The sequence below is a fragment of the Gossypium hirsutum genome, chromosome D12 (assembly GCF_007990345.1).
Source record: "Gossypium hirsutum isolate 1008001.06 chromosome D12, Gossypium_hirsutum_v2.1, whole genome shotgun sequence".
In the NCBI taxonomy this organism is placed as follows: Eukaryota; Viridiplantae; Streptophyta; class Magnoliopsida; order Malvales; family Malvaceae; genus Gossypium; species Gossypium hirsutum.
Window position 1 is genome coordinate 58630402 of NC_053448.1, and position 20297 is coordinate 58650698.

At 33.5% G+C, this 20297-nt stretch overlaps 3 protein-coding genes across 9 annotated transcripts; 2 read left to right on the forward strand and 1 right to left on the reverse strand.

Annotated features, from left to right (window-relative positions):
* The first annotated feature begins 988 nt into the window (after positions 1-988).
* On the forward strand, positions 989-6846 carry LOC107947024 (cysteine--tRNA ligase 2, cytoplasmic). 7 transcript variants are annotated; one of them, XM_016881553.2, is made up of 11 exons: positions 989-1297; positions 1501-1703; positions 2251-2487; positions 2573-2636; positions 3073-3234; positions 3923-4093; positions 4906-5187; positions 5298-5423; positions 5853-6071; positions 6169-6285; positions 6370-6846. In XM_016881553.2, the coding sequence occupies exons 3-11, from the start codon at positions 2258-2260 to the stop codon at positions 6637-6639; spliced, it is 1641 nt and encodes a 546-aa protein (XP_016737042.1). In that variant the 5' UTR covers positions 989-1297; positions 1501-1703; positions 2251-2257; the 3' UTR covers positions 6640-6846. The 7 variants fall into 7 exon arrangements, with proteins under 7 accessions (XP_016737042.1, XP_016737044.1, XP_016737046.1 ...); XM_016881555.2 differs by having other exon boundaries at positions 1034-1325; XM_016881557.2 differs by having other exon boundaries at positions 1034-1325; positions 1504-1703.
* A 627-nt stretch (positions 6847-7473) lies between these two features.
* LOC107947026 (probable glutathione peroxidase 8) lies at positions 7474-9859 on the forward strand. Its single transcript, XM_016881560.2, has 6 exons — positions 7474-7687; positions 8350-8426; positions 8549-8610; positions 8811-8929; positions 9187-9354; positions 9479-9859. The coding sequence occupies exons 1-6, from the start codon at positions 7634-7636 to the stop codon at positions 9503-9505; spliced, it is 507 nt and encodes a 168-aa protein (XP_016737049.1). The 5' UTR covers positions 7474-7633; the 3' UTR covers positions 9506-9859.
* A 479-nt stretch (positions 9860-10338) lies between these two features.
* On the reverse strand, positions 10339-14028 carry LOC107947025 (AT-hook motif nuclear-localized protein 5). Its single transcript, XM_016881559.2, has 6 exons — positions 13928-14028; positions 12692-13137; positions 12520-12587; positions 11561-11692; positions 11004-11162; positions 10339-10768 (listed from the first exon to the last, which is right to left on the reverse strand). Exons 2-6 carry the CDS (start codon positions 13128-13130, stop codon positions 10544-10546), a joined length of 1023 nt encoding a protein of 340 aa, XP_016737048.1. The 5' UTR covers positions 13131-13137; positions 13928-14028; the 3' UTR covers positions 10339-10543.
* Positions 14029-20297: the final 6269 nt, after the last annotated feature.

Below are 20297 nucleotides of genomic sequence, written 5' to 3' on the forward strand. Positions count from 1 at the left end.
TGTATTTTAGTAAAGTAATATACATATATATATAGAGAGAGAGAATAGAACGATGCTAAAATATCAACCTTTCGATTTCTTGGTTGATCTTTGTACTCTTGATATTCTGTTTGTTTGTGAAAATAATAGCCTTTTTTTTGTATTGATTTTCGAATCCTTTTTACAGTATATCTAATCTGCTTTTATAATAGTAATGAAACAAAAAATGAAAAGAAGATCCACTCATATCTAGTTGATTCACGATCTTCTTGATTTTCTTGCCATATTCGTTACTTGTATTACCTTGTTTCTTTTCTTGCTGTGCAGGTGAAGGTGCGCGCGTGGAGATTCGGCTTGTGTGGAAGATTTGGTTGCGGCGGCTGAAGCTTACCTCATAAACCCTAGGGTTTTTGCCACTGCTTTGGGCCATTGGATTTGGGCCTCTATTTTTGTATTTTGGGCCTTGTAGTCTGGGCCAACTTGTTTTGTTCTGGATTTGTACAAAAAGCACTGGACTTATTTTTTTTTTTTTGCTTATTAAGGGCCGGGTAAAATTTAGGTATTACAATCAATATAATGATACCCATGCAGATCTTTGCGTTCCATGCATCACTGACTCTACATGAAAGCTTGGCCAATTAGCCTCGCAATTTTAATAAAATCTTTTGGAATAGAATATGGCAGTTAAATTAGGAAACTTAGAAATATCATAAGATTTTTAAAAAAATAACAAAATTATTCCAATATTTTATAAAACAAAATAAATTACCCCAATTTTTAAAGTATATATTTACATAAATATATTTTTAACCATATTTTTAGTGTGGAAAATTTTTAATCAATTTGTTGAATTGGGATTTTTTTAAAATTTATACATCTTTTCAAATTTTAATTCTATTTAGAATCGGGTTAATTGATATGTATTGCGCACCCAAGCCCCCACCACCGGCCCACTCAATAAACCAATTCAATATTAAAAATCCATAACCCACTGATACTAACCCAGTATCCTTAACCCAACCCGAAAATCCCTAATCTAAAATAAAAAATAACACAAAAATCCCCAATCCACTAACCCTAATCAGTAATCTAATGTTCGTATCTCTCCAAATATCTTGCTTCCTCCGAAATCTCCCTACCACCGAGTGCCGACAGCCACCAGTCACCACCGACCACCGTAACCCAACGCAGTGACGCACCTTCACTGTCTGGTCACTTCACTCACCACCGTCCAATATTTCAAGGCTCAAGCAGCTTGCACTCTTCTGGGTTCTCCGTTGTCGTCGCTCATCATCGCTGGAACCCCTTTTACCTTCAGGTTCTTTCTGGGTTCTCGGATTTTCAAGGTGTAATTAGTTGCCTTGTTTATTGATAAATGGACAGTGTTGGGGATTAGTTTAGGATTGGGTTTATGCCAAAATTCTTTTAATTTTATCGAAAACCTTTCACAAAATTTTTAGTTTTGCCCCTAATCACGGGGAAGTACTTAGTAGTGACATAGCTTTTTTGTGTTCATTGTAGCAGCTTTAAAGAATTTTACTTACAAAAAGGACATGACAGAACAAATTTAAGACAATTGCCTATACCTTTGCCTCCCCAAATCAGTTCCTATTTTCACCAAAAATCCCTAGGTGTTGTGTGCCGCTCACCAGTAGGTGAAGCTGCTGCTTCCTCTGTCGCCGGAGTTCACTACTGTGCTGCTTGTCAATCTCATCCAATTCCAGGTATCTCCATGGCTTCAAGAGAAACTATGTTTTCTTTCAATCCCTTCTATATTCAATCCTACTTGTCCTCGAAGTTGCCGTTAAATCAAATTTTCTTTTTGGATTTTTGCATCTTTAATTTCTTGATTAATTGGTGAGATCTTTTCATTCTTCAATCACTTAATGCATCGTTTTGTTTCTTTGATGTTTAATGTTATATTGAATTCGTTGTTAAAGATTGTTTCTTTGGACTATTCTTTGAATGAGAGATACATGGATTTTAAGTTTTGAATTCACTGTTAAAGTGTCTCAAAAGCTTGAATTCTCAGTTATTTTTTTTAACTTTACTGGAGTTAACAATTTTTTTTAAAGCTTGAACTTTTCTTTTTGCCATTGATGTATGGTGTTGGAATTCACTGTTTAAAGGTTCCCAGTTATTAAAGCATGAATTCACTGTTAAAGCGTCTCAAAAGCTATGAACTCTTTTTTTGCCATTGATGTAGGGTGTTGGAGATTCATACTAATTTACATGTGATTTAAGTTTTTAGAAAAATGGGTAATTGTTTAGGGTCAGAATGGATCCCTCAAAGCAAGAAACAAACCAAAAAAAAGCTTCTAAACCGATGGCTAAGAAGGAAACCCAAGAATTCCAATTTGTTGTTTACAATACCATGACTCAGCAAAAAGAGGTTTTCAATCCCAAAACCCCTGGAAAAGTTCGCATGTATGTCTGCGGTGTCACTGCCTATGATTTCAGTCACCTTGGCCATGCTCGTGCTGCCGTTTCCTTTGATGTCCTTTACAGGTGCATAATTTGTCTTAGAGAAACCCCTTATGCTTTTTTCCCCCTTTATTTTTAAAATTGGTTGCTGACTATTGGAATTATACAGGTACCTTAAGCATTTGGGTTATGAGGTTACTTATGTCAGGAATTTTACTGATGTTGATGATAAGGTTTGAATTTCTATCTAAGCAGCTCTTTGCTTTCGGTTTTTGGTGATTTAGTTGAGAGCAATGATGTATTTTGTTTTTTTGTTTTTTTATGTTGAAATGATACTTATCATTTGAATCTGATGCATTCAACTTATGTATTTCTAATATTGGGGTGGGGAGTTGACACTTCAACTTAATAGTTGTTTTCTCCTTTTGAGCTTATTGAATAATTATGTCAACAATTGACGTTACAAGAGCTTAAAGACTTCTATTTGATTTGTTTATCTGTTTTGAACTCGTTTATGAGCATTTTTTCTGGAGATGTTATAGCCAGAATGCGTTCTCTTGTTGCTTATGGTTTACCACTTTTACTTTCTGACTAATAGTCCATCTCTCATATCTCAACAACAATTATGTCTTTCTCATATTATGAGAGCTACTGATTGGACTTTTTCAGATAATTCGTCGAGCCAATGAGACTGGAGAGGATCCAATAAGTTTGAGTGACCGGTACTGTAAAGAATATAATATAGATATGAGTGATCTACAGTGCCTTTCTCCAACACATGAGCCACGTGTTTCTGATCACATGGAGCAGATCAAAGATATGATAACTCAGGTTTCCTTCCTGTTTAATATGCTGGTTTTATTTTGTAGAAATATGAATACCGTGATTCCTCTCTCCCTTTAGCAATCGTGCATCTCTCTCTCCCTTGTGGAAAATGTAGTGCACATATTTATGGTCGAGTTCACTGTTGCATCTCTATTGCTACTTTAGGGGAATTTTCCTAGTATAATTAGGTTTATGCACATTTAAAACTCATGATAGCACTATGTTTTTATGTATGCATGTATAATGTGCAGATGTATGTATTTGCATTAACAAAAGTATGATTCATTTAAATGGGTTATAGTTGGTAGTTATATTTTCAGATCGTTACCTTATCATTGTGATAAAAAGCTATTATTGGGCATGTCATTGTCATGTATTGTATACTGGTAATTTATCTACATCTGCCCAATGATAATCAATGATGTAGCAAGGACCCATGCTCTGGTCTTAGAAGGCGTTTAAGATGTTTCCTTCTAATTTTGATCATGAAGAAGTAGAAGAGCAGTTTTTAACTTGCACCACTTCATATTGAGCTGAAGTTGCCCATTTTAATTGTTAAGAGTTGTTGAACTGCTGAACATGAAGTTTATTACATATATTGCTTTAGTATAACGTGTGAAGGGGCTGAAGGCAATTACTTCATATCCCTTTTTTTAACTCCTCTCATAACTTTCTCTATAATTTCATCTTGCAGATTATAAACAAAGACTTTGGATATGTTGTTGAAGGCGATGTGTTTTTTGCTGCTGATAAATTCTCAAATTATGGCAAGTTATCTGGGCAGAAGCTGGAAAATAATAGAGCAGGTGAACGTGTTGCTGTTGACTCAAGGAAGCGTAATCCTTCCGACTTTGCATTATGGAAGGTGCAAAACCTACTAACTTACTAGTGACTTTAGGGTTGTAATCAAGCTGAGTCTAGCCTATAGGGGCTCAAGATTCTTTCCTTTTGAAATCTTGAGGCTTGATCATGGGGGAGCTTTAATTTTGCTTGAGCTTGTTTTGAAAAAAATAAAGCTACTTGAGCTCCCTTCAATTAGGTTCAGTTATTATTAACTTTATTTAAGGAGTAGGTATTTATAGTGTGTTCATGCTTGCGACTTTTGATCTAAATTCTAAAATTTGCCCCTCCCAGAGTTGCTGTACTGTGCTTAATCTGGTCAAGCTATAAAAAAAATTACTCAAATTACCATTGCTTTCTAATGTCTAGCTATTGATTGAAAAAACTACCACGTAAACCCTATGGATGGGACTCTAAATAGGCAACTATATTTAAAGTATAAGCTAAGTTACCTGAAATTTTTATTTTCTCTAAAGTACTTGTGTTCGACATCTATGTCCGACACATTTAGATACGGAGGTCTTATCCTCAAATTATATGGAAACTTAAAAAAACAGTGAGCTGTCTGCATAAGACGCATCTCATTATCCAACATTCATCTGAACTCTAGGTTACATAGAGTACAAGGATGACAAACCCTAATTACAAGAAAACCAAAATTTAAGACTTGCAATTTAGATACCCCTCCCCCTTCAATGATAATGACACTTTTCATTGAAACTATTGTTGCACAAATTCTAATGTCAAAATTTCTTCATTCATTCTATTTGCATCAGTTACCTGCCATTTATAATGTTGGCATCATCTCCAAATTCTGATGTTGAATAATTGTTTCAGGCTGCAAAGCCAGGTGAGCCATCTTGGGACAGCCCTTGGGGACCTGGACGACCTGGGTGGCACATAGAATGTAGTGCAATGAGTGCACATTATTTAAGCTTCAAATTTGACATTCATGGTGGTGGGCTTGATTTGATTTTTCCTCACCATGAAAATGAAATTGCTCAAAGTTGTGCTGCATGCGAAGAGAGTGACGTAAGTTATTGGATGCACAATGGGCATGTTACTAATAACAATGAGAAGATGTCAAAATCTTTGGGTAACTTTTTCACAATTCGCCAGGTGAAGTTGGGGCTTATTATTTATGTTATTTTCCTCCCCTCTGGTTTTAGTTGCAGAAGTATTCTCATACGAGCTTCCTTTTTTATGTTAAATTATTTGTTTTCTTCTAGATTACTGAGAGATACCATCCACTGGCTTTGCGATACTTCTTGATAAATGCACACTATCGTTCTCCTCTCAATTACTCTGTTGTTCAGTTGGAAGGTGCATCAGACGCTGTTTTTTACATATATCAGGTTTAAAGCTTATTTCACTGCTATTTTACCTTGCAATAGGCATATGCTGGTCAGAATTCAGATGTCTTAGTACGGACAGTGATCTGGCCTTTTAGGCTTAAAACTTGGTTATATGAATTGTCTAGGGCTTGTATACTTGTGAGGTGTCATGGATGCAGGAGCGTGCCTCATTCCATTTCTTGGAGTTACGCTATATTTTAATATGGCCTCCTTTTACCACTTAATATTCTTCTATAATTGATTAGATTTGCGCTACCAGTAGAGTTGCTTCTAGGTTAAAAATTACTCAAAAAGTGTGACCAGATTATTTGCTGTGTCGACCTGAGATCCCAAGTTTTTTTCTAAATCACAGACTCCGGGCAACTGTACCTGGAGTTAGTTTAGATTCAAGTCCTTCGGAAAAGTATCCTTACCTGCTTTGTTGTACAGACTTTGAAAGATTGTCAAGATGCTCTATTGCAACTACAAGAAGAAATGCCCAACGATGGCAAACCAGCACGGATTACTCCGGACGCCAAGGAATGCATTAGCAAGCTCCGCAATGAGTTCCAGGTGAAAATGTCAGATGACTTGAGCACTTCACTTATACTGACTGGAGCCTTTCTAGAAGCATTGAAGTTGGTAAACAATTTGTTGACCATGCTAAAGGTATTTGTTTATCTTTCCGAATGCTAGTAACTCTCTTTTATATATATAAGTCTATGCCAAGGAAGATAAAAATATATTTTCTCTTGTAATTTGACAGAAGAAGCAGCAAAAGCAACAAAGATTATTGGTAATTCAATCCCTTAAAGAGATTCAGAACGAAGTTACAAAAGTTTTGGATGTTCTGGGATTGCAGCCACCTTGCTCTTATAACGAGGTGACGGGATTTACTTATTAAATGATGGTACAGATTCATGCCTTCTGTAAAAGTTAACACTAAAGATGAATTTCTTCTAAACAGGTTTTGCTGCAATTAAAGGAGAAAGCATTAACGAGAGCAGGGTTGGTGGAAGATGATGTGATTCGTCTAATTAAAGAGCGAGCTGAGGTGAGGAGAAACAAAGACATCTTGAAAAGTGATCAGATGAGAGCTCATTTGCAAGCAAAGGGCATTGCACTCATGGATGTAGGCACGGAAACAATTTGGAGACCTTGTGTTCCTGTTCAACAAGACTCGGAAATAGTGCCATCAGAGGGCCAGAAGGTCCCTCCCAAGCCTGAAAGTGCATAAGAATGCAGATCTTGATTCAAGTTCACCAAAAAAAACATATTGAATTTGCTTCGTATGGTGGTTTTTATTGTCAAAACAATTTGGTGGGATCAAGGAAATTTCTAGACGGTTTTGATTCATAATTTATAAAATGTCTTCCCGTTTCTGACCTAGTAAACTTGTGTAATGAACCAAGTTCTTTCACGATTGGATTGATTGCCTTGCTTCTATTTGGCCTTCAGCTGCACAGAGTGAGCCAGATTTTTTCTTTTCTGAATACGGTACTTTAGTAGTGTTGTATACTGGTAAATAACAGGCATGAATATGGTGGTTATATTGTCCTTTTTAAAGTTTGGTTCATATTAGGCATGATTATGGTATTCTCAAAATTTGAGAGGGTTTGGGCAAAAGATTAAGCCTTTTAGGATCGGGCTTGTTTGTTTAAGGTTCGAGCTTGGTTTGGTGTGATCCGTTTTAAGTTTTAATATTGTATATTATGTTATTTTATATATAATGTAATTTAGAACACATTAAGAAAAATAAATTTATATTAAATATAGAAAATTATTTTAATGTAACCGTTAAAAAAATATTAATATGACTATATAAGTATTTTTAATAAATAAAAAATATATAAAATTATTAAATATTAAAATAATTTTAAGAAAATAAAAAATAATATGGATGGATCTAAAAGGAAATTGAGTTAGTTTTTGTAAATACGAGAGGTTCGAACAAAAATTTATTCTCAAATTTTTAGGCGGACTAAATCTGAAAAAATATGAAATATGTTACTATCGGATTGAAGCCCGTCTTAGCTCGACCCACCTTTTACGTGCAACTTCTTAAAGACTGAATTGGGCTCAGAGGGTGAAAAACTTGTACACGTGTAAGCAGATTAAAGCATCAGATGTGGAGACAGCATGATTCATGCCATGGAGATGGAATAGGGTAATCTAAAAGCCTGAATGGTTTTCCAGTCTGGGACAAACAAGACAACGATTAGTATTACTCAATGACGACCCTAACTCCAAATAACCCAGACTCCGTCTATGCTTTTACTGTTAAGGTTGGTCTGTCGTTCTTTGCTCTAATCCTTTTTTTCTTATCACTGTTTAAGCTCTTCAGTAAGTTTTAAGTCCACTTAAGAGCTTTAAGTTCACTTACTTACCCTTTTTAAAGTAAAATCTTGCTAGGCTATGTTGTTTTGTTCTTTAAACTCATCATATCTTGTTATAAAATAGCAAATTTGGTAAATTTTGATGGTTGCTTGACACCTTTTCAGTATTTTTTGGGTTCTAAACTTATCACTAGTAAGACTTCTGTTTGCGGATTACCCATTTTGCTAAGGTTGTTTAGTTACTTACTATTGACGGGGCAATAGAAAGGAAACTAAATTAACTTGATACGGAGATGCTGACCTGAGATATCAGTGGAGAAATGATCCTTTTTTTTTTTGTATGAAAATAACGCCAAATGCAGAAACTTTCTCAGTTTCTTAATGCTTAACAAGGGTTCTTAATGGTTTTTAATCTAATGAGATTTTATTGAGCATCAGATGGAGGAGAAGAAGGTAGTGAAATTAAATTGTAATATTCTATTTCATTGCTAACCAATCAAATGGTTGTAAATGGTATTGTCCTGGTTTCTTTTACAGAAAAGGATTTAAAAGGAGCATTTTGTGTATATATTTTCTCTTTTATGCATATGATCCTCTGCTTCTGTTGATAGGATGCTGAGGGAAACGATGTGGATCTCAATATTTACCAAGGAAAAGTGATGTTGATTGTTAATGTTGCTTCCAAATGGTATCTTCTTTCTATTTCTGTGATCAATATTTAATGTGTTATATTTGCAACTGAGCCAATTGACGACAGTTTGTAGCCATGAAATTATTTTTATGACTATCTCTTCGGTTATTTTATGACAGTGGAATGACAAATTCCAACTACACAGAACTGAACCAATTATACGAGAAGTATAAAGATCAAGGTTTGCATTTTGAACCTTTGAGTTTGCCTGAACCTTCATTATCGATGTGTTTAGAAGAACAATGCAATACAACAGCCTCTACTGTTTCCTTATGTGTGCATATATTTGTTGAACTTTTATCGGGATGAATTCCACTTTGAAAGATACATTGACATTACATTGCTTGCATGGACTAAAATCTGCTTTTGTTTCTGTAAAAGGCTTGGAGATTCTTGCTTTTCCGTGCAATCAATTTGGAGAGGAGGAACCAGGATCAAATGTTGAGATTTCTGAATTTGTTTGCACCTGCTTTAGATCGGAATTCCCTATCTTTGATAAGGTAACTAGAACCATACTGTACTTGTTTTACTGTTGAAGCTTAGTAAAACTTGGGTAATTTTGCCACAATCATTGTTAGCATTTCTGAACTTTACAGTTTTTTTAACCAGGATTCCTATAGTTGAGGATCTACCCCGATGGGCATACTTTAGGCACAATTTTGCTAACATGATTGCATTAAGAACACCGCTCATGAACCGTATGAATATAATGTGTAACTTTTTATTGAAGCATCTCGTCTTGCTGTTGTGATATTAGATTGAAGTAAATGGTGATAATGCCTCTCCACTGTACAAGTACTTAAAGTTGGGGAAATGGGGAATTTTCGGAGATGATATCCAATGGAACTTCGCCAAGTTCTTGGTCAGTAAGGATGGTCAAGTTGTTCATCGTTATTACCCCACCACTTCTCCACTTAGTCTTGAGGTGAACTACTTTTTTTTTTGCCTTCCCAATTCTTATGCTTAAAAGTTTGATTTTGGCATTTTATATTGCGGTGTTGTTATTATGAAGTGAATTTGATCTTTTGAATTATATGGTGTTATTGCAGTATGATATAAAGAAGTTACTGGAATAATCAGTGACAAAGAGGAGGTAAGATGAAAACCTGGCCGGTTAGTGCCGAGAGGTAAAGGCTAAGACTGATCAACTGATCAGAATGTGAGCATAAAATATTTGTTCTCATCCACGAGTGTTTAGTTCAGGTTTGTAAGATTTGTATTGCAAAATACTGTGTTAGAATAATGTTGGACCATCATCATGTATGTATGTATGTTTATATATTGGGTGTAAGAGTTGCCTTAGTTTAAGATCAAGCTCAAGGAGCTTGAGCTTAATAGTCAAGTCCCAAAACCCGCTTAATCAGTATTTGATGCGTGTCCAGATGAGATAAAATAACTTTTTATAAAAAACCGAATTCATCTTTGTTGAATGCACCCACTGAACCGAATTTGAGCAACATAATGTAAAAGTTGTATTCCTTGGAAACTACAAAGAGTGGAAGGTTCATGCTCAAAGGACATGTATGAACTGAATTCATATCCTCCTTTACATTTTCTTTTTTACCAGTTATGTACTTAATGATTGTGTTGACTTATTATTTAAATTACTTAAGCAAATTGATGAAAAGTTAATGGAAATCTGAATGAATTTTCAAGTTTGTCCTTGCAGCTTTATATTGATTAATCATCCATTTGTAATAGACCGTCACAAATTTGCTTTTCCATTCCTTATTCCTGCACTGCCTCCTTTCATACTTAAAATGAAAGAAAAAAAAATACCATTAACAGAAGCTTTGAGTTATAAATGGATTCCGGATTTTAGACCCTTTTATCATGCCTGACAGCCATGTAGAATAGCTTCATTGCTGTGTGTTGACAGTTTTCTTGTTTTTCATCCAACTTTGAAATGTTGCAGATAATAGTAGATGGATTTCACAGTTACCACAGACAATATATCTTCGCCCTACAAACTAGACAAACTCACAGTGGCTTTTGTTACAATCTAAGTTAGCAACCCTGTTGCACCTATTGGGCGGATGGGGAAGATTTTAATTTTTTTCGTACTTCTCAAAGATTCAGTACATGTACAACAAGTATGTACGTGAATGCAGTGCTCATCCTCGCATCAAGTCAATATCTGCGTGAGGGTTTCTCAGACCAACTGGCCGTGAACCGGGCCAAGCACTCATAGAAGGGGGAATGAAATGTTGAGTTGAAGGTGCAGTTGTTGGCATAGTTGAGTCACCGCAGCGCTGGGGCACAGCCTCCTCTGCTTTTGGGCTAGCCAGTTGCTTGTTCTTTGTTTTAGATCCCCCATAAACAAAGCTGCAAACTACCAGCTGCAGCAAGTGTATAATACCTTAAAATCATATGCATAAGCTTCTCATTTTTTTAACCCACCGAAAACACTATCCGGGTTGCAGACATACAATTCAATGACATATCACACCCTTATTCAAACCCACTCATTCCAACCAGCACGTCTTATGCGCATGCAAATAAGACCCTAGTCAGACTCGTCTGATTTTATAAGCATCAAAATAGAAGTTAAATTTGGAGAAATGAAAAGGATACCTGAACTAGGCTTGATGCAATCAATGTTGCGATGCCACCGCCTATGACATGACCATCAGGAGTAGAAAGTGAAGCACTTATGCCCCCTGTTCGACTGCGTGGTCCACCATCCTCGGCTAGTAAGTAAGAACCGGACAAGCATAATATCTCAAACTGGCCCTAAGAAAAGCTAAAACAGATCAAATAAGTTCCCACCTAGATAATAAATATGTAAAATTGAAGGATCAAATATTACATGATTATAAACTAAACTAAACATTATACGACAGTTTCATTGGCAGAAAGCCTGTACAGACAAAGCACAGAGACAATGACGACAACAAAAATCCCTGACTGAACTAGTACATAATTCAGGCCACCATACTATGGTTTCACAAAATGCATTTTCATCCGGAGGAAAGAAGCACATTGGTTTCATGTTCTACATTTCAAACTGCCATTCTAAGAACTCAAATAAAGAAGCTAGTAAGACATTTGGTCATGAGAAGAGTCATGGCATAAAGACTTCTTTTTTTTTTAAGAGAAGGAAATGCCAAAAGAAGGGCAAGTGCCACAACCTCATATGTCACAGTAGGAGTAGAAGATGCAGGTTGACGTAGGGTTACAGAGGAAACTGTACCACTGCCTGATAAGATGCAGACAGCTCTTGGCCTTTGTTGTGAAAAGGACAACATTTTCGCTACAATGTCCTGGAAAATAAGATTGCATATTCCTTGTCAAATTAAAGATATACAATCTACATGGTTAGGAAATTGTTGATGCTATTTGCAACTGAATCATACAGGTAAAACACATTAAGTTGATTTGAAACAGATATGATTGCCCGTGTCCCTTGTATGCCAATTCATAAAGGCACATGTGTCTTTAAAGTTGGACAGTAACTCATACTCACAGACAGTTCAAAGCGTGAAGTGGCTGTGCCAAAGTTACCATTATGCATAGATCAGTGTCCTTTTGAACAAGTTGAACACTGTCATCTCTAAGGCTAACTCCACTAAACAAATTAATCATTAAAAGCTGGTTCAGAAGAGAAATTCAATATTTATCACAAGAAACAAAGATGGAGCAGTGGACTAGCATGCAAATGTGGCAAGTATAATGGTCTCCTCCTATACTTTTCTAACTCATACCACCATAACAACACATCTGTCGGATATGGGCATGCTTGTAATCCCCATGCATGTTTAGTCTGATCTGTATTTGAGTGTATGATCATAGGGTTAGTCAAGAATACTTCCCATCCATCAACGTCTTCTTATTCTCAAAATTTATATGGAGGAGATCACAATTCCATCCACGTTAAAGTCACAAGAATTACAAGCTCCAACAAAATCCTAGAAAGCAAACATTACACACCAATAATGCAATGGAAAGGACCTGTTTCCAAATCATCTAGCTCAACAGCTACGCTATATTAAAGAGATTCTCATGCACCTATTTAACTGCAAAAGATATAAATTCAACATCACTTGTATTGTGTAGTAAATGTTAGATAAACTAGAAGGATGTCATTTACTTCTCCAATTCCAACAGTGACAACATGGGGAGCAAAGGCCAGCCCTGCCGAACTGTTCATCCATTCACCTATCAGAAACAACTGAACTTTTAAAGACATATCCTGAAAACAAGCAGCATATATTCGCAATACAGGTAGTTATCTAAGCATCAAAATGCAACAAAAATCTAACCTAGAGTTGCTAATTGCTGCTTCCTCCCAGTCCCAGGAGGACGGCCTTTCTTTCTTTTTTGGCCAGTAGCATCTAAGCCTGATGAAGACTCAGGCTTAGAAGGCAATGGCAAAAGTCCCAATGAAACCTGCCCACCAGGAGCATATTTCCGGGGCCTTCCTCTCTTTTTCTTCACCGGCTCCCCCGGTGGCATCCCAGAGGAGACACCCATTTCAATGCCATGAGGGAAACTGACATTTTTAGGCTCCCCTGTAAATGTTGATCCAATATTTGACTGAAGCTGAACCTGGGGGTTAGATGGGGGCCTGAACCCTTGTTGAGAATAAAATGCAGATATGCCAGTGGGTGTCACAGATCCAGAACTAGGCCCACCAACCCCTCTATGAATATAATAAGGAGATGACCCGCCTGATAATGCCATAGCTTCTCTCCCATCCATGCATTTACTAGTGAGGAATTAAACACAATTTAAGTAGAAAAAAAAAAAAGAACCTCTTTTTTTGTACCAAAAATTTGTGTATTTATTAAAGCCTTTTAACCCCAGAACTAAACTGATTCAAAATTGAAACAAAGAAGACGTTTTGAGAAAAGGGTTTTACCATGGTTTTTCGACAAGTGGAGAAAAATATACCAACAAAAACAACTACAGAATTTGAAATATCTGCTTCAAAGGACTCCCCTTTTTAACCATAAATGCTATAAAGCAAACATAATGAAGTTCAAAGATGGGGTTCCTTTCAAAATAAATAAAACTTAAGTACCCCAAGGAGCTTCAACAGAAACCCAGGAAAATAAGATGAACTATGAAAAGCTTAAAAAACCCAAACAAAGTAGAAGCTTTTAGGAAATTGTAGCACACAGGGCCATGAATTCATCAAGGAAAACAAAACCCTAGACTTGAAAAACCTAGGGTTTTGTAAAAAGAAATCAGAAATCCAAGAAGAAAAAAGGGAAAACAAAAGTGACAGTAAATAAAAGACAGGGAAATTTATTTGAAAAAATGAGGAGCTTCTTGAATCAAAATGCATGTAGTAGAAAACTTTATCATTTTTCTGTAAAATAAATAAAAATTATTGGAGGGATCCCTTATTGTTTAGTGAAGAGTCAAGTGGGAGAGTGTTACGAGTATTCTGACTAAAAACCATTTTTAGAAAAGAGTTGAGTGATGGTATTGGGGAGGGACAGTAAGTGACCCACAAAAAGTACCCCTCAAAAAAAAAAAAGACCCTCTCTTACAGTGTATATGTCCGTATCAAATTGCCATTTTCCCAAGTGCAGTAAGCTCTTTCTTTTCCTTTTCGTTTATTTTTATTTTTTCCATTGAATCAAGAATGAGCATTTAGTAGCTGTATTTTATTTTGTTTTTATATCACTCTGTTTCAATGAGTGTCTGTTTGCAGTTTGTTTGTTTTCGGGGTTTTCCCGCTCTGTAGTACAACTGAGTCTTTATTACACTGATTACAAACAGAGTCAAGGAGCAAGATAGAGTCGAGATGGTCAAGGAATCTAAACAATGGCTCTAACAGAGAGTAGGGGAGGAAATAATTTTTTTAAATATTTATTTTGATGTGATGTGATGTTACCAAGGTACTATTTTTTGCTTCACGAATCACGACAGGGAAAAATGACGTTGGTCTTTGTTTTGGTTCTTTCAGATTCTCTGAGTGATGTCGTTTTACATGTTTGACTTGTTTCATTGGCCATCATTACCACTTTCAGAACACCCCTAATCTAATTTTGGAATGCCCGAAGCTAGACAACCCTCCTTTGATTTCCCTTAGCAATTTTCAGTCTATTATCTTAGGTTGTGCCAATAAATTTACTTCTTTTTTTTAAGGAAATAAATTCACATTGATTATCGAATTTTAAAATATTATTGTATATTAATTAATGTTATTGGTTTATTACATTATAGTCATTTAGTAGTTAATTTCTGTTAAAAAGTGTGAAGTTAAACTGATGCCACAAATTATTTGACTTTTGTTTTCTTACTTTTATTATATCTTTTTTTTTCGTTTTATTTTTTCTATTCCTTTTCAAAGATTATCTTGATTTTTTTTTAATGTTTGATTTGTCAAATCTTATATTACAGTTTGTAATGTTATTTTCTTGAATAAGATATGATATTTAGATTCATAACATTTTAGCCATCTCATATTTTCACACTCTTATATTAAAATATTATAATATAGGATAACATCTTTTTTAGATAATCTAAAATTTTAGGTGAAATCTAAAATATAAGATAAATTTACCAACTGTCTCCGTACTACTTTATAATTTATTGAATTGATTGTTAAGAATTTGTAATTATTTTTTTTAAATTGTTTGTAGTATCTAGAATACTATAATAAAATGATTTTTTTTATAAATTTTGATGTTGCTCTAAACCATAAACCTGAATTTATTTGATTAATCTTAACTACTAATTTTTTTATGGTTTTTTAAATAAAAGTTTCATTTTTTTTCTATCCTATAAAAAAATTACAAATAAAACTATAACAGCTTACATTATCAAACAAAATACATTGTTATAAACATTAACAAGTACTATGAAAAATAAAGAAACCAAATTTCTTAGACTTGTTGGAAACTACCAAATCATGTTAAATAGAATAAAATATTTAAAGGCTTATATTATAAATTTTAGTTTCACTTCTCTTTTCATATTAAAAGCAAACCCATATCTCTAAAATAAAAAATTATAAACCATGTAAAGGAATTGAATCCATGTAAAGGCTTATATTATAAATTTTAGTTGCTGTAGTAATAGTATATAATGGAGAGAGTTTAATCATAGTACTTTTAGTGGATTGACTTAATGGTTAAATATTGTTGTATTTAATAAACGAAGAATCAGAGTTTAATTACAATTATTTGAGCCCTAATTATATATGTTCAATTGGTTTCTTCACTAGTTTGGCACAACCCTACATGGATTGCATTTGAACCGATATTATGAATAAATGAAAGCGACGATCTAGAAAAATAGATTGCATGTATCACCATTTATAGTGAATGTGTTTTCTTGCTTTTAAGCAATAGATGACTTAGAGATTAAATTAATTTATTTGAATTGTTATTTAATTGAATGTAATTAAATAATTGAAGTTTGAAGTGGAAATTAAATTAATTAGTCATTGTAGTTTTGTTGAATGGGAAAATTAAATATATTTACTTACAGATTCTACTACAATAAAGCTGTCATGACTTCAAAAAAATTAGAATTGAGTGAATTAATTGAGTTTATTTTAATTAAAAAATTAATACTTTAGGAACAAAAAAATTGTTTATTGGGCTGGATAAATTATATTGGTTGATTAAATGTTCAAATAACATATATAATTATACCCAACACATGAGATAAGCCCATTGGCCCATTTAGAGAGTGTTGGGTGACAAACCCTATTCCCAAAGGGGTTTGTGGCCACCCACTCTATGTAGCCTTAAAAGGACTCAGTATTTTCTATTAAAATATTATTATTTTGTGTTCTCTTATTCAACTAGAACTATTATGTTTTTATTTATAAATAAAGAATATGAATTAGGTCAAAAGTAGAATACAATAAGTTATCATTCTGTCATTTTATAGTGAGATTTATTTTACTAATAAAATTTATTATTTGAGAGAGTTTAGCTTTAATTTCTAACTTATAGGGAGCAATTGATTTTTCTCGGAATATCAATAAATTTCTATTATGTTATCATTTCATAGATTTAAAGTCCACACTTCAAACAAACTGAAGGTTTGAAAATAGTATAAAATATAATGTAGGTAGAAAGTCCCAAAATGACTAAGTTCGCCTAGCATAAAAGATAAATATTGATTTGATAAAGATTTATTGTTATAAATAGCACAAAAATTCAATTTTAGAAAAATTATAATTTTTCAATGTGCGACAAAATTGCTTTCTACACCAAAATTTCCAACAGAACATATCATCTTGTTTGGGTGCAAGCTAGCGTTTTGGGGTGTTGCTTACTATAACCAAGTTGCAGGAATTGAAGGCTAAAGAAGCGCAAAAGACAATTGCAAAGGCTGGGAGGTTGATTACTATAACAATACGTGAAAAATGCGAGTAATTTAGTTTTCTTCCTAAACTAAATAATGAAATTGAAAAATGTGAATCATGTAGCATGACTAATCACAACACCTTTCAGAAGTGTGGCAAGAAATCCAGAATTGTTAAAATTGAATTTGAATGGATTCTAACATGGAGTGGGAAAAGGTATTTTTGACCTTTATTGATGATTTTTTTATTATATATATATACGTTTACTTATTGTGAAAAATTAAAGTGCAGCTTTAGAGAAAATTTTCACTTTTATAAAAAAGAAATTTTTTGAGAAAGGAAAATCAAAATATTTAAGAGTGACAAAAGAGGTGAGTATGATAACCTCATATTAAATGTTTTCATGCAATCCTTTGATTGTTCATGAAATTATTCCCCCACTCTCCTACATTAAATCGAGTGACAAAACATACAAAAAAAAAAAAGACATAACTTCACTAGATTTGACTAATGCCATGTTAGTCAGCTTTGGTGCTCCTAAAAATTCATAGTGAGAAGCAGTTTTAATATTAATTATGTCTTTAATAAGGTACTACGAAATCACTCATTAAAATATTTTATAAACATTGGAAAAGTTACAAGCCAAACGTGAATTATTTTAGTGTGTTATCTTTCTTTTGTTAGACTTTCAAAACTTAAAAAGATTAAAATTTGAGATTATAACGTCTAGATGTACATTTTTAGGTTATGTTTAGGCAAATAAGATATACAAGTTTTTTGGACTTAAATAACAATGTTATAGTTGAATCCTTAGATGTCATATTTCATGAAAGCACATTTTTCTTTTAAAACTAAAAATAGTGGGGAGTTAAACCTAGAATGGCAATTATCTTTGAACTTGGAGACAATGCACAAACTCTTGAACAATTTACTTCCAAATCCAAAAAAAGAAATGAATTTATAAGTGAACCTAGAAGAGGTAAAAGAACAGTAAAAGATTTTGACCCTAATTATTATGTGTTTATTGTTGAAGAAGATCTTAAAACTTTATATAAGGTTTTATCTTATCCTAATTCTAACCTTTGAAAAAAAAATCATCAATGATGAGATAAATTTCTTAACAACTATTATAACCAAGATAAAGTACATAGCCAAAACGTGCTAGTTTACAAAGTTCATTGTAGCATTGCTTATATGAGTGTGAAAGTGAGTTCACTCTTTATTCTCTAGAACACTCATTATAGCCAGGATAAAGTACATGGCCAAATCGTGCTAGCTTACAAAACTCATTGTAGGGTACTAGAAACTTATGTATGCGACACAGTACTATATTTCTCAAAGTAGCCTTAGCTCAAGAGTTAGTTCACTATTAACTCCATAGTAGAGGTTATTGAATATTAGGTGCCATTTGGTGGAGCTTTTCACTTTTAACTTTTGCAAGTTCGTAAGGTGTTTAATGGATGATTAGATTTATTGTATCTTGAGAAATAGTGTGTAATAAAACTTATTTGAGAAGGAAAATAACAGTAATAAAAGAACAGTAACTTATTTGAGAAATAGTGTGTAATAAAAGAACAGTAAAAGATTTTGACCTTGATTATTATGTGTTTATTGTTGAGGAAGATCTTAAAACTTTATATAAGGTTTTATCTTATCCTAATTTTGACCTTAGAAAAAAAAATCATCAATGATGAGATAAATTTCTTGACAACTATTATAACCAAGATAAAGTACATAGCCAAAACGTGCTAGTTTACAAAGTTCATTGTAGCCTTGCTTATATGAGTGTGAAAGTGAGTTCACTCTTTATTCTCTAGAATACTCATTATAGCTAAGATAAAGTACATGGCCAAATCGTGCTAGCTTACAAAACTCATTGTAGGGTACTAGAAACTTATGTATGCGACACAATACTATATTTCTCAAAGTAGCCTTAGCTCAAGAGTTAGTTCACTATTAATTCCATAGTAGAGGTTATTGAATATTAGGTGCCATTTGGTGGAGCTTCTCACTTTTAACTTTTGCAAGTTCGTAAGGTGTTTAATGGATGATTGGATTTATTGTATCTTGAGAGATAGTATGTAATAAAACTTATTTGAGAAGGAGCTATCATCTCAATAGAACAATCTAATTTGTGTCTTAATCTTCGTTACCTTATTTTAATTATAAAAGTTGTAAGATTTTTACAACAACAAATTGTTCTTCTATTTTATAATGTGATACCAATGTTTAACAAAAAAAAAATCATGCATCCTTTGTATATTGCCTTGCTCTATCCTCTGTTTAAATTTGAAGCTTTAGAGACCCTTAATAAAAACTTATCCCAATGAGGCGGGATAAGAGTCGATCGCTAAGATATAAACGACAACACTAGGTTGTTCAGCCATCATGAACTTAAAATTTTTGCCCATTATTGATTATTTAGCGAGAAAAAAAAATATAGCTTAAGCTACAAAAACCAATTGAATGAATGAAATGATTAATATGTGCTAAAGCAATTAATGTAAGCAGATCTTGGTCCCATTCTTGGTTTGGTTTCACAAATTTAGAGAATGGACATCCGTCAAAAGCATTAAAAAATAAGCAATTATGTAGTGAACTTGAGAAATTATGGATATGTATTTAAAAGTATAGTTCTGATCTAAAACAATGAGTTCTTAATATACATTTAAACTTTCCCGATCAAGATGCAATAAATAACATATTCTATGCCTCTCATGGTCCAAATAGGTCTAATGAATTTCCATGTCCTTTTATTGTAAATAATTATATAAAAAAAGCATTTAAATCGTCCTTTTATTACAAGGAGCTGAGCATATCAGCATAAACACAAAGATTAATGGGTTGTGTTATTGGAGGAAAAGTAAAAGCAACCCACATTCAATGCAAATTGAGGATTTTCAACTTTTAGAGGGAACAATCTTGCAAATCCTATAAGGCTCAGCCTCAAGCCTCATCTTATATATAAATAATTATGCTTTAATGGCTTCCTAAATTCTTTTAATGGCTTCCATAGTATATTCAATGCAAATCTAATGGGTTCCTAAATGCGAGTTTCGCCGGCACAGGCGAAGGCCTGGAAAATTTTAGGGTCAAATTTCAATTAAACTTTTTGGGGTCAAAAGTAATTTGACTATTATATTAATTTATATACTTTTTTATTTTTTAAGAGATTTAAAAGCAATTTTGCAATATTTTAAAGAGATTTAAAAGCAATTTTGCAATTTGAGGGTCAAAGCTTCTACGGCTCTACCTGGCTGTTAGATTCGCTCTTGTTTGCTAGAATTTTTTTAATACCAATTATAAAAATTAATTATAAATTAAATAAATATTCTAGCAATTCATTTAACCGCCTTATATGCATTCCCTATCGGTAGCTGCGGGATGTAATACCATAAAAAAAAAAGTAACTCGTTTTCTTAAAAAATGATCATAAATGCCACGTGTTATTATTTTTGTCACATAAAATTGGCTAGATGGATAAAAAATGTATATTGAAATTTGAAATTTAATTGGTTGACTTGCGGTTTAGTATTGGTGTTGGCTCCGACTATTTATAATAATTGATACTTTAAATACCGAAATAAATTATT

Excerpts from the sequence above, each read along its gene's own strand:
- LOC107947024 (XM_016881553.2), top strand. The coding sequence starts at position 2,258 with ATGGATCCCTCAAAGCAAGAAACAAACCAAAAAAAAGCTTCTAAACCG. Across the intron at positions 2,488-2,572 it reads TCCTTTGATGTCCTTTACAG|GTACCTTAAGCATTTGGGTT; the intron begins GTGCATAATTTG and ends GGAATTATACAG. Across the intron at positions 2,637-3,072 it reads TTACTGATGTTGATGATAAG|ATAATTCGTCGAGCCAATGA; the intron begins GTTTGAATTTCT and ends GGACTTTTTCAG.
- LOC107947026 (XM_016881560.2), top strand. The coding sequence starts at position 7,634 with ATGACGACCCTAACTCCAAATAACCCAGACTCCGTCTATGCTTTTACT. Across the intron at positions 8,427-8,548 it reads GTTAATGTTGCTTCCAAATG|TGGAATGACAAATTCCAACT; the intron begins GTATCTTCTTTC and ends ATTTTATGACAG. Across the intron at positions 8,930-9,186 it reads AATTCCCTATCTTTGATAAG|ATTGAAGTAAATGGTGATAA; the intron begins GTAACTAGAACC and ends TTGTGATATTAG.
- LOC107947025 (XM_016881559.2), bottom strand. The coding sequence starts at position 13,130 with ATGGATGGGAGAGAAGCTATGGCATTATCAGGCGGGTCATCTCCTTAT. Across the intron at positions 11,693-12,519 it reads TCACTGTTGGAATTGGAGAA|GACATTGTAGCGAAAATGTT; the intron begins GTAAATGACATC and ends CTTATTTTCCAG. Across the intron at positions 10,769-11,003 it reads TTGCATCAAGCCTAGTTCAG|CTGGTAGTTTGCAGCTTTGT; the intron begins GTATCCTTTTCA and ends CACTTGCTGCAG.